Here is a 14,254-nt window from a genome sequence, read left to right as displayed (position 1 = left end):
TGGAGGGATAGACTGCCCCAACTGCTGGTGTGATTTATTGGGACCAGTTTGGACGCCAGCTTCGGCAACCTACGAGTGTGCCAGATCTACAGGCCAGGCTGCAATGTTTGTGGGCAATATGGAACTTGTATGCCTCCTTGGCCAATCTCATCTTGTATCCTGGCTAGAGGCAGCTAGGGTTAGGGTACTGGGTTAGGCACTAGGGTTAGGCAGCTGGGCAACATGGTACTAGAGCCTAATTATTTTCACTCTAATATTATAATCATTTGTATATCATAATTTTGCGTATAGGTTCATAGTTTATTCCAGCCTGCATATTTTGCTCCTGTCTCTGTTAGTGCAGCTCTATAAGATGTAATTGTGACCCATAAACAAGTAAAAAACTGCAGCAACAGTTCCTTTACACACAGTTACAATCACATTTATTACATTCCCTCGACCCATCTTCCGTACCAGTACTGCACAAGTGTTTGTTTGTTTGTTTGAGCTCAGGCATGTGAGTGCAAGCACGTACGGTGTGTGTGCATATGTGTGTGTTTTTCCAAGCCCTCCGACGTTCCCTGAATGTTTTGAGAAGACCATCATTAAAATGCATAACAAATTAGGAGTGTTTACTCGGGTGCTAACGAGTGGGGGGCCGAGGTGGCCCCACTAATTAATAGTGGCGCTTCAGGCTAACGAGGTGGGCGTCCCGTGAAGAGGGAGGAGTCTCTGCTTTCTCAGTTGTGATGCTTTTTTGATATTTTCTCTTTTTTTTTTTGAAGGAGGAGATCTCTGAGGACCGCTGCTTTGAGTTTGCTCAGTTCAGACTCAGAGTGCTGGTTCTATGTCAGTCCAAACCTCATCAGCAACTTTCAGTTTAATCCCATATTTGAGTAAAAAAGTGTAAGTAAAACACCAGAAAATATGCATGGATACTTTTGCAGATACTGTGCTAAGCCATCATGCTCAGGTGGGGCTCACATGGGTCGAACCTGGGCTAGGTGAGTTCCAGGTGTCCAGGGACTTTGTTACTCCCAAATGGGCCTAAAATTACTCTAAAATTGTTAACTGTACAACCCAGATGTTTTTCGATGGACAGTAGGAACAGTTACTTCAACAAAAACAGAATCAACTGCTTTTAATATACTTACTTGTGAAAGAAACAATACATGAGCAGGTGTCCCAATACCTTTGTCCATATAGTGTATGTAATGCAGCTTTTAGAGGCTTTAAACGTTTCCTCTGGCTTAATTTACCACTGTGAACAATTCTTACTCGTAAGTTTTATCTGGATCAGAACCAAAAAGCTCACACTGATCCTAGCTTGTTTGCTGAGGGCAGGCCAGAAAAGGCCACTGATAGAGAAAGCAAAAAAGAGAGAGAGAGAGAGCAAGAGAGGAAAGCCATAACCTTGATGGCGTGACGAGTCTTCCATTAGCCACAGGTCGGACTCGCCATAACCCAAGTCCGTTTTTGGCGCCGGCGCGAGAAATTATTTATTTTAGAGGACGCTGTCCTGCCCGCTTGGCTGCTCCCAGACACGAAAAGGGCCCGGCACGGTCTGAGAGGCCCGCAAAGTTTTTATGTTTTATGATACGTGTGAATGTGGCTCCTGGGTGGGAGAGAGTAAGTCACCTCCATAAAGCACGGCCGGCGGAACGGTAATGAGCGAGTAATGCAGGCCGAGAGTCATACATCACAGCTCCACAATAGCCTTATTACACTCGCAGCTCGGAGCGCCACCCCGCGCCTATCCAGCTGTGTAAGTGTGCGCTAATGCGTCATAAATTACACCTCGGCTCCCTGTTTTTCAGGCCTCTGCTGCTGATGAGTTCATACTCTAGTTTAGGCTTGGGAGACGGTGCCTGTCGTACGCTTTCACATACTGAAATGACACGCTATTACAGAGGTGGCGAAAATAGACGGTGGCGGTAGACACTGCTGTCTGGAACTGTTGCTAATGTAGGGAAGGGACGAGATGTGTGTATTTTGGAGAAAACATTTGTCCAGCCCACCCTTCACTTTTTTCTTTGATGTTTGATTAAGGGGTGACAAGTCTAATTTACACACATTTCCCTTAAAATCACATTGCCTTCTTTAGCTTAAGAGTGGCTGGCTGTACATATCTTGTTATTTTGGGATCCAGCACAATATTAACATTAATTAAGTGTGTTATATCAATGCATTCAGCATTTCTGCTGGAAAAGATTTCTGTAAGGGTGTAATTCAAAAGTTGTCTTTAAACCAGTTGAACCAGATGTAGCCTGGTTACTACTGCTTATTATCGTTTAATTTCACACAGAAGAATTCCATTTGAACCATGGATCATTCATGCAATTTTACACAGTACAACAATTTTACACAGTACAACTTCTGCATATTCTGCTGCAAAATGTTAGGGCCTATGTTAATTTATTGTGTTGCATTATTTTCCCTGGATACAATCACTTGAGCAGTGAATAACTGCAATAATTTTATGGAGAAATGTTATTTCACCATGCAGAAAAATCTAAAAAAAAAAAAAAAAGGATCTGCTTTCATAGAACATTTATACACATACAGACGCATAGTCAAAGCAGCAGAATAAATCAATCAGGCAACCCCACAGATGACACCTGAACTGAATCGCTTCCACAGGTGCAGCAGACTGCTCTAGAGTCCACTTGAAGCAAACACCAGATCACCAATTTCATAAAGACCATTTATCAGGTCTCTGGATCATGCACAGGCTCAAAAACTGTTTTTACAGTTTGCCATATGTACTGAACTCTCAGAGCAAGCACTCATGGGATTGGTCAAAAAAGACTGGTGTGAAAACACCCTTAGTAGTTGTTTTGTTTCACTGTAAAAGTACTGCCTTTACTAAAGATCTCTTCAGCTTTAAAATGACTCAAACCTTCTGCAGATGGAAAAGGATCATTGTACCAAATTGACTCATTTCAGATTTAATTATTTACCTGGGAAACATGTTCAGCATGTTCACACACACACACACACACACACACACACACTGTATCTCTTAAGGATCCTCTATGTGCATCTGCAAAAGAACACTTGTGTATAAGCACATCTTGGCTCCCATATGTGTTCGTTTTGCGTGTGTATGTATTCTTGGCTTGTTTTTCTCAGTGTGTGTGTGTGTGTGTGTGTGTGTGGGGAGATGAGCTCCATGCCTTCCACACTCCATGTAAGAGCCAGCTGGGCGTGGGGCCGCTTTCTGATTGGGAGCTTTGATAGCACTCCTCAGAGCCTCTCTGAAAACAACAAAAGCCACTGAGTCGCTCCGGAACACCCTGACAATAGGCCACTTGTCAATCTGTAGATGAAAAGATAGCAATAACCATTTTCCCTCCTATCACTATTCGCGTGTCATGTTTTCTTCTTTTTTTACATTTATCTTTCCTCCCTCCCCCCTTTCGTTGAAAGAGGCTGGTAAAGGGAAGGTGGAGAGGGGCTATTTTTCTATTTCCCATGACCCTCCAGGCTGACTGAGGGAGGAACTGAGCGCTGGCTGTGGAAACCCCGACTGTATTTACTGTTGATCCTCTTTTTATGAGCGCCGGCGCTGCAGCTTGTGAAGTTTACCCCCTGCTCACGGGCTGCCTGACTCTCGTGTTTGCAGGGAGCAGCAACCTGGCTTTACTGTTTCCAGAGGAGAGAGACTGGGGAGGCCAGGCTTTAGTTGCTTTTTGACTTCAGCGTCTGCTGTTGGATAAAATGTCTCACACTCCTTAAAGACCCATATGATGTAAAATTAATTTTGCATGTTTTTTTGCAATGAGATATCCGAGTATTTTATGTAAATGTTGTTACAATGAAGTTTTAAAACATAAGTCACATTTGTAGACTACCTTGGGAAAAACACTGGTTTGCTCCTAAAAGGCCTGAATCTTACATATTACCTTTATAGTCCACTGATATTTGTTTGGTTTTAATGCACCAAAAATACTCACTATTCGATTTTAGATTTTTTTTATGTTTGTATCTTATACAATAGGGGACTAATTAAGCTCTGTTCTGATTGGCCTTCCTTGTACCATGTCTGCTGCTCCACTAACCTGTTATATAGAGAATGCTGCTGTTGCTGCCGTTGCTCATCTGTGCTCGTCATGCCAGAAACTGTGCTATGAAACTATGGTATATGGCTTTCTATAACTGTGTAATTCTGCAGAAACAGTCATATTTTATTTAATCCTGAATTTTACAAATAAATATTTATTTTTTATATATTTTTTTGATGTTTTTTTGCTTGTCCAGAAATGCAAGTGTAAAGGCTATTGAGAACCCGCAGTTCTCAGCATTCATACAACGCAAAGCAAAAAAAAAAAACAGAGCAAAGTTTGTTTTAAATTTTTTATTTTCACATAAAAATAAAATGAATCCAAGGACCCACCCTACCTCAGTTGCAACATAAGCTCTGGATCACAGCTTATATCTAAAAGGTCCTGCAGTTATAGGTTTATAAACACTGTTTATACTTACAGTATCTTCAGGGTGGGGTGAATAGTGGTAGGCTATTCCACAAAAGTTTTACTTGTTTCACTACAACCCAAGTCCATTTCTTCTTTAATTTTGTAGAGATGTTGAGTCAGGGAACTGGTACTGGAGTAGGTTTAAGCTGACTAAGGATCCCTAATGTACTGATGTACTTTTAATACATTCTTTTTGTACAGTTTTCTACTTTTCTGCTCTTTCTGCAGTGTGTGACCATTAATGTCATTGTGAGTTTGGAAATTACATGGAATTTAGATCAAGCTATCCTTTGCTGCGTTCCTGTTTCCATTTCTTGCATGTAAATACAATCACACACAAACCCATTTATACTGCCAGCTTTAGCATTTGTGTGAGAACTAGTAATGTTGGAGAAGATGCACACAGATACCTTACATGATCTGTAGTGATGTGATGTGTGAAGTTAGCAGGGTTTGAGGTTCAGTAAGTATTGAGCAGGAACCTTAGCACTAAGCTGCAGCCCCACTGGGGCTCTTCCTCTGTGCTGTACCGTTTGGGACACTCTCCAGGGGCCCGTGACTGTGGCTGCAGGACAGATGCGTCCTTGTTCCTTCCCCGGAGTCCTTCCGTCTGTCCACATGCAGCCTTTGACGCTGCTGCCGCTGAGTGATGGCAAAGCAAAAAGCAATGCTACGAAAAAAAAGCCGAAAGCTAAATATTGGCTTTATCTTGCTGGTAATAAAAGGGCCATGAAATTGATTTAATGCCGCAGCGCCTCTCTTGGGCGGCTTCTCACGGCGCCGACGCAAAACAATGAGCCAGCGAGATCTATTAATTAACCCACCTAATCCGGCACAGTTAATCTCTCACAAGAACATTTTTTGGCGCCCGGCGTTAAGTTTGAGAGACAGGGGAAAGGGTAAAGAAAGAGCAGATGACTCGCGACTCTTCAGAGACACGTTTCTGCTCAGCAACAGCATCAGCAGCAGGAGGAGAGGCTAAGGAGGTAGGTGACAAAGGAGGAGAAGATTGACCACAATTTGCAGGGAATTATGGGTTTGTGACTTTGATTAGCATTAGATCTGCCCTTCCAGACAGATTTGGCTGTTAGATATTAACGAGAGGGGATAGGAATAAAGAAATGAAACATGCAATTTGAGTCAGGGTGCCAACTACCACAGGGCCTCATGATTGTAGGTGAGTCTACCTCATCATTAGGCTGTTCATTTTTTTATGTTCTGAGTACCTGTATTTGACCATGAGGGCACAACCTTGCACTTTTTTTCTGTGCTTAACAAGAACCTGGATATATATGGCTCTCTCTGTCTCTTACTCTCTCTTTCTTCTTTACTTCCTCTCACAAGGCCTTATTTTCAGTTCAGCACAATTCAATTAACTTTATTAACTATATTCATATTTAGTTACAACATTGCCATCATCAAAATGGCAAAGGCTAACATATTAAGTGTCTGCTCCAGTTACTACAAACATGCTGTTTTTGTTCCGGCTGTGTAGACTGTAAATATGCTCTGATGTTCAGTGACATGGTATGAATTCAGTTGTCTGGTAGCAGTGAATCAAAGCAACTAGACCTGTGGTGTAAATCTTAGTCCAGTCTTATTGATTTACTGCAGGATTTACCAGCTCATTTATTGAGCAGGATGACTGATAGCCTGCACAGACATGAATCCTGTTAGACTTTAACTCAATCCACTGCACAATGTAGGAAAGATCTGTAAATGTTAATAATGAATGATGTTAGGCTGGATGGTATGACTAAAATCTATATCACTATTTTTTTAGATTCTGGTATGTCAGGGTAATTAAATGTTAATTTATTAATTGTTATTTGTGTTGATTTGTTTATTTTTTGGCATGAATTGTGACTTATTCATCATGAACAATATACAGGTTTTGAGTACTATATGAGAAAAGTATAAGTGAATATTTGTACATGAAACAGCTGCTGAATTTAAACAATATTCATTGTGATAATGAAAAGAAGAATGTAAGCAAGGAGCAAGTTGTACAAACATCTCCTCTGGTGTTGAGCAGGGCTGTGTATACTAGCATATGGCCAAGCACTAAAATAATTCCCAAAAACACATTCTCCCCAGAACTGTCGACACAGATGCTTTGGATCTATTTTAAAACCAGGTGTTGATCATGATTGCATTCATTGTAAACAAATGTATAGTTGAAAAGGGCTGATATTATTATCATGGCTACTTAATAATCTCATCAGGTCCACAAGCTCTTTATGCTTTTTTCTTCTTTCCTTTCTAGGTTCTTGTGAATAGGTCTGATACCCATAAATAGGTTATTGTGGTCTTCTTTTATTCTGGCACTATAGATATAGTTTCCACATGTCCATAGAGTGCAACACAATGAATCTTTCAGCGATAAAAGAGTCTTAACATCTGAAAGCAACCTAGTTATTGTATCAGACCAATATTACTCCCTTTATATATTAGACCAGTATCTCCCAATTGTGGTTCATGCAGCCTGCTTTTAACTAATCAGCTAATTAGCATTAAGGCTTTGCAGAGTTGCAGGGGTGTGTAAAAGCATGCAATCCACTAAAATGTGCAGGGCAGGTAGTCTCCAGGACCAGAGTTGAGAAACACTGTATTGGATAAAAGAGTATACAATGAAACATGTTGTCCATTGGCCTTATATGGCCTAAATAAGGGTGAGATTGATATAAAGCATTTGTTTGTGTGCTTCCTGGCTTTTGACTTTGTATATACAAGACTTTAAGAGAACTCTAGTGGTCCTAATCATTTGTACTTTTAAATGGCACTGGGGTAATGGTGGGGGATGGCTGAGCTGTCTGAGCTGAGCTATGTCTGATTACATGCTCTCACTCTTTCTGTCTCTGAGCGCCATCTCTACTGTCAGACCCACACAGTCTGATGAGCTGCTGTCAGACACCGATATATGCCTTCATTAGCGTCTGGCCTGTAATTATATTTATTATAATGTAATGTGGTGGTGTCTTACAGACACTGCTCTGATGTATGTCTTTAATCGGGCTGTTCTAATGATGATGTTTGATTACACTGCTTAAACACCATGACCTTGGTATTGTAGTTAAATATAAAGACCATTGAGCAGTTCCTGTATTCTTGTGCATATTGCTTTTTTGTCTAATGCTGTATCGTAGACTGACTAACTACTATTTAAGATGTGTAATTATGAGAATAACAAAGTGTAGCACCACATACAGGCCCTTTTAGTTGAGGGTAAAATATTAACGATACAAATATTCTGAATGATAGTCTTATCCATTGGGACTGACACCCAGAATTTAAACAAGTAAACTGCATCCATAGCTAGAATAGCCACCACCTGCTCTAACCCCCAGCCATTGACCATAAGAATCTGGTGAGACATATCATTCTCCTCAATTAGCAGACCACATGGCTTTTGATGGGCCTCATTCTTGCGCACTGAGTGGAATGGCATAATAGGCACTCAGTAACAAGCAATTAATCCCCTAGTCCCCATCTTTCAGCCCTGCCATTGAGAGCAGAGGGACGGGGGCGGCTCATCCAAGCTTACCCAATGACTGTCCATTAAGTCATTTTTCTCTCCCAAGCCTGAGACCAGTCGGGCCTGTGCTGCCATGATTGGTCGTTGAATCAATCACGAGTGTAGCCAGGTGTGTGTTAGAGTTAAAGTGTGTATGAAAAAATTACAGTTCATGCGTCACTTCTGATGCTTTTTACCATGCGGTTTGCCTTAAGCTGTACTTCAGCACTGTTTAGGATGGCAGGCTTGGTCACAGCTAGACAAATGTCCCCGCTGCGCCTGCCTGGCGAATATTTGGTAGGTTAATGTAAACGGCCTTTTGCCGGCCAGACAGCCTCTTTGCACTCTGAATTGAACAGTCCTGTAATTTCAGCTGAAGGGAAATGTTCCACTGCTTGCTGTGTGAGGTGTGTGTGTGTGTGTGATAGAAAGCAACACTTTCATACACACACCCATCAGTCCCCTCCATGGACCCCATGCTCTTGTGTTGAATGGAATTATGGTGCTGAAAAGGAGCCCTGTGGTGCGTTGTGAGATGGAAAAGAGTGTGTGAGAAAGGTAGAAAGAGGGAGTAAATGGTAGTCTTAGCATCACCTCTAACTCAATAAATAGGCATGGAAAAACTTACACAGATCGAAGGCTCAGCTACCGTCTCTGCCTCTCCTAATTATTTCATTTGAGTAAACGATTGTGCTTGCCTCTGCGGTCAGTTTATCAACCCTGACCTCACGGCAGCTATGCCTGTGTGGAAGAAAAAAAGTGGGAGTGAGAAATAAAGATATACAGGCATTGCTTTGTTTGTTTTCTTGTGCTTTTCTCACTGTTTGCTCACTTTGCTTAATGAATTACATTAAAATATAAAACATAATAAATATGATACATTAAACAGACATTAGTTAATAAGAACACAAAAAAGTGTTCAGCAGAATAAATTGATAGGACAGCTTTGAACTGACACAGCACTAATAACTAAGAGTTATGTAAGAGTTGGGAAGCAACACAATGAGAGCACCAAATGGTAATGATATGTATGAATCTCACGTAATGATGTAATTGCCAATTGAGCAGTGTAGAAGGTTAAAGGGCTGCATCCGTCTATGCAGAACATCAGCAATAGTGTAACATCTTCATTAAAAACAATGACTACAAACAATGGCTGTGCATTGTCCACCTAATGTGATGGGTAGCCTTAGAAAACTGTTCTTTTGACAAAACAGTAGCAGTTACATAATTAACAGTAGAATTACTTTAAATTAAAAAAAAGCATCAAGGACTGAGCATCGTCATCATTCCCAATATAATGAGCATTAAGATGACTTAATGGTTTTCATGTTTTTGTCTGGCAGGGTTCCCGGCGACGGCGTATGGACCGGTGGCAGCGGCAGCAACGCTGGCGGCAGCACGAGGCTCAGGTAGGGGGGCCCGTGGAAGAGGCGGCTACGTGGCATACCCACAGAACTCGGGGCCAGGTAAACGCTCTGACCGCGTGTGTTCTGTGTGGCTACCGCTGTGTCCATCCTCTTCAGCACACACTCACATACACATTCTTACTTAAAATTAGGATACACTGGAATACACCTTAAACAAGAGAGTGGCAGCTTTAATGGTTTTACAAAACTGTTTTACATAACCACATTGGTGTGCTTTAACCTTCTGTAAGTAACACTCAGTTCCCAATAATCATTAGAGCAAGAGAAACAAGCAAATTTAAAGATGAACTAGCAAACAAACCTCCATGCATTGATCAGTGCAGAAAGCACATACAGACACATGCACATGTTTTTGTGTGCATAAAGTAGTGCCGTGTTGCCAGTATTATTTTAACACGAGTTGAGGGAATGGAATTTTCTCCTCATCATCACTTTGCATTGATTGGCTCCTTGGCTTCTTTCTCTAGCTGGATGAACAAATTTGCCTTAGTCCTCCTCCTCAGTGGCACTAAATAAATCGATAGCTTCTAACTAAAGTCCAGTCTCTTGTCATCAGTGCTCTTAATCAGTTGCTCTGTAACCTCAGGGTCTAAGGCCTTTAGTTCTGTCATTTATGCATGATGCATAATAGCTTACTAAGACCCATGTGATTGGCTGAGCCAGCAATGTGCTCTCTAATCACTGTGCACTTGTTTTTGCAAAATTTGCACAGAAACTGACCCAGGATGAATCAACCGGTGATGGGTCTAAGATCTGCGAGCCCCCAGGGTCCCTGAGGACCAATCATTTAGATATTCTGTAGGCCTCCAGTTTACTGAGTTTAGATAGGGCTGTGTACTGTGAATGTTTGCAGACAAGGAAATTAAAAGCTTTGAGTATCTGAAAGTTGAATGTGCTCTTTTAAAAAATCTTGAAAAGCTATAGACGGATATACCCTTATACTGTGCTCCAGTACGGAAAGTGGGCCCTTAAGAATGGGACCCTTTGCTCATCAAAGCAATGTTACACTATTTGAGCCGTGTGCATGTTTATGCTCTTGTGTTTGTCTATGTGACATTCATCGCTGACGCTAGCGTGTGTAATGTGTGTGTGATATAGCCAACGTGTGCTCGCAACTCTGTGGCAAGGACAAGTGAAAGGCTGGCTGTGTATGTATGTGTGTTTGTGTGTGTGCAGCTACACTGCAACCCCTCACACGCTTCAACTGTGCTGGTGGCTAATGTCAACAGACGCTGGTGCTGGGTGGGACTGGGGGCCCTGGATAGTGACAGGAGATAAATGTTGAGGGTATGGTCTCCTCCCCATCATCAGGGTAGTAGTCCCTGTCATGCTTGCTCAGCTGGCCCTGCCTATCTTCCTTAAATCTGACTGCAGCACCTGTTCTTTTAAATTATCTTTAACTGGATGATTCACTTTTCTTAGGCACCATTATTTTCTATTTGCCAGCAGCAGAGAAAGCAAGCAAAGTGACGTGGAGAAATATCTGCATACGGAGACAGGCAGCCTGTCTGTATCTATGCCTGTTCTTTAGCCTGTCCCTTTATTTCACCTTCTACCTGCCTCTCCGTTTGCCTGTCCTTATGTTTGCCCACTGTATGTGCCTTGGCGTGTCTCTACACTTTTTTTTTTCACTCTTGTCATTACTGTCCCATTGCCAATAATATCCCTGTTTCTCTGCTTTTCTTTATTCTGTGTGTCTCTGTCGTTTTGGTTGTCTGCCACTCTCTGCATTAGTTTTTGTCCCTTTTTCCATTTTGCTTCTCCATGAGTGTCTCTTTGTTTCCTTCCTTCTCTTCATCTTTCTGCTCTCCATTTCTCTTTATCTACTTTAAATTCATTGGTAACTATATTAAAACTACTAGAATAAAAGTCTAGACCTGCCCACAGATCTTCAGTGTTTCAGGAAGTGAAAGATTCCACCGGATGTATGTACAGGCTTCCTACAGTGTATAGTCCAGTACCAAAAGTGTCTCCCTGCCTGTCTGTGCCTGGACCTCACAGGCAGCCAGGAGTGAGTGTTCCCCACAGGAGGCTGCTCCACAGGAGGCGCTGCCCCCTGGAGGCCTGTCTCTCACACCCACAGCCTGCCCGCCAGCCTGCATAGCTGGCTGACAGTATGTGTGTGCGTGTGTCCGACTGCCGTGCTGGCACACACCATGGTAGTCGCCCCTCCTGCCTCCTTCTCTCCACTGAGAAATGTCCTCTGGCTCACTCCCTCTCTTTTCCACTCTCCTGCTCTCAGTAAGACAGGTCGTCCGCTGGAGGAATGCACATGTCTCTGCGGAGATCCGCTGGATATTTTTCCCTCCCCTTTCTCTCAGATGGTACCTTTCAAAGTCTTTTTTCCAGATCGAACCCTACCCCTACCCCCCTCCTGGCTCATTAAAGCAGAGGATGCATTGCTTTTTGTGTTACCCCCACTTCATTTCTCCTTATGACTTTTTTTTGCTTACCTTTTCACCAGGAAGTGTTTGTAGCATTCATTTGCCTTTCCATCTCTCCCTTGTGACTCGCCAGTTGTCGAGAAGATGCTAACAGAACAGTGCACTGCGATGCCCCTCGTCAGCAGAAGAGAGTGTAGTCGAGGCAAGCCAGCTGTCCCTTGCTGCTCAATAAGTGTATTGTGCTGAAGGTTAACATTGCCCCCAGCTTTCTCTTGAATAAGCAGTTCTCTGGCAGGGCTTTTTCAATGGCCAATCACCGCTGTATTTAACCCATGTCCCACCAAACTGTGAACACAGGTGCTTTCACCCAGCTTTTCCTGAAAACACATTACCAGGCATGCTGTTTCTGCTAATAAGGCCGGAGACAAATGTCCTCATGTAATTATACCATCTCCATCCAAACAACAACACAGTTAGCCTCATTCTGAGAGAGGTCGGCCTTCTTTTTTAGTCAGGCTTTTTTTTGGAAATTGAGCCAAAAGTACACAACATGATCGTATTCTAAGTGCAAACAATTCTGCTCATGGACCCTTTTCATCCTGGTTATCATCCTCTGGCCCTGACTACCAGCCCTTCCTGGTCACATTAGCGTGATGAAACAAGGAGAGGGATGTTGTATGAAGCCCCGCTCTGGCCTGATGAGCCTTATGACTGCCTGGACACGGAGAATCTCTCATTTGGCTGAGTGCTTCCCATTATCTGGAGATCATTTTCCATCCCATCCCAACCAGCCCGACGGTCTGAAAAGAGATTCGACATAGACGATGACTGGTTGTCAAATAAAGTCTTAATTATCACTATATCTAGTTCCTACGATTTTCCCCAGAACACATATTGAATTTATCAGTTATGTTGGACAAAATAATTAAAACAAAAAAATAAAATACAAACAGACCTCAGAAGTATTGCTACTTCTGTTTTCAAGCTGTTTTAATAGATGTAACTATGTAACTATGTCAGAAGAGAGCCAATGCCTTACCTGTATTACCTATAACTTTAAACATGTCTGTGCAGACATATGGGGTACTAGTCATCTTGGCTCCAGCCTTTGCCAGAATTCGCCCGCAAAAGAGAACCGACCACCGCTCCACTGTTCAAGGGTCCTGCACGTGATGCAGGTCCCACAGGCCCCCATTGCAGCAAGATAAATGTTACACATAAAGGTTAGAGAGGCTGCTGCTTTCCCCCTCTCCCTCTGGTTTAGGATGGACTCCTCTGCACAGCTGTGGTGGGCAGATGCTCAGAAAAGGCCTCTGGGAGGGACCATCCTGAGCTTCAAAAAGGGATACATACATACTGCAGCTGTGTTCAGCTCAGGACTGCTTTCATCTCTTCTCTCAGATAGCACATTGTGAGGTTTTAGTTGTCTCACCTTTAAAACAATCAAAATGCCTATCACACATTAGTGAAGCACATCACTGATCCATTAGAAATGTGTATTTGAAGACAAAAACGTAAAATTAAATGTTTGGCACTCCTGGTTTGAACTGAAGCAAAAAAAACTTGTTTCACTTTAGTGGCAGTGATTCATTCTGGGTTCAGACTATGTGGACGTGGATTTTTTTTAATGCTTTGAACACAGACTGAATCTGAAAGTAATTGGAAATCTAATGATCTAAACAAAAGTAAAAATTATCTAATTTCAACAGTTTAAGGTTTTATATTGTTTTTTTTTTGTTTTGTTTTTTTAGTTTTTTAAACTACAAAATAATTTTTTCTGCATCCGAATTTTACACATTTCTAATTGCATGATTCTACATATATCGCCCTCTCAAGATTTCATGGCATTCCAGGCAGTCTGAGGCATTTCACACAGTTGGCTGTGAGGAAGACCTGAGCAAAGGCTAGCAAATGCAAGAATAAATCATCTGTTAAATTTCATTAGCCAAGCCTCTCTGAGCACAAAATGACAAGACATTAAATATGTATTATTTATGAAATGTCTGCACTCTCCGAAAGAGTGGTCTAGTGGTGTTAATTAGTCACCCGTTCAGTCAGAAAAAGGCCTATTTTAAATGGAAAGTGAAAGCTAACTCCAGGCTTGTGCTGGGTTTTCATAGGTGGAAATGAAGTATCTAATTATAGCTGCTCCGAAATGCAAAGCTCATTTGGGGAGGCATATGACAGGCTTATTGACATCCGCCCTGAATATGCACTTGATGGCCACCAGGGATTTAAGTGGAAACCGAGTAGAGAGGGGTGAAGTCGTTTATGTGTGTGAGTGTGTGTACATTGTTGAAGCATTGGTGTCAGAATAATCACAGGCTTGTGTTAGCGAACGTTGATGTACTCTTAAACACCTTCTCCCCATCAAACTGCCTCTAAAGTGGTAAAGTGTGGGGAATATGCCCTGTATTTTCTCATACACATGATGGGGTGCTTTATTCAGTGTGTGTGTGTATGTTTTTTCCC

General features: G+C 42.2%; 1 protein-coding gene across 8 annotated transcripts in view; it reads left to right on the top strand.

The window, feature by feature from the left end:
* msi2a (musashi RNA-binding protein 2a) overlaps nucleotides 1-14,254 on the top strand; it is a 281,548-nt gene that overhangs the window by 249,791 nt on the left and 17,503 nt on the right. For 5 of the 8 annotated variants that reach the window (XM_022680981.2, XM_022680983.2, XM_022680980.2 and 2 more), the window contains exon 11: nucleotides 9,315-9,437. In XM_022680981.2, coding sequence (XP_022536702.1) covers nucleotides 9,315-9,437 — 123 coding nt within the window. The remainder of the gene's footprint in view (nucleotides 1-9,314; nucleotides 9,438-14,254) is intronic. The other 3 variants (XM_022680984.2, XM_022680985.2, XM_022680988.2) reach the window with 1 other exon arrangement.

Source organism: Astyanax mexicanus, chromosome 20 (assembly GCF_023375975.1).
Source record: "Astyanax mexicanus isolate ESR-SI-001 chromosome 20, AstMex3_surface, whole genome shotgun sequence".
NCBI lineage: Eukaryota > Metazoa > Chordata > Actinopteri > Characiformes > Acestrorhamphidae > Astyanax > Astyanax mexicanus.
Note: the sequence above shows the minus strand (reverse complement) of the source record. Positions and strands in the feature narration are given on the sequence as shown.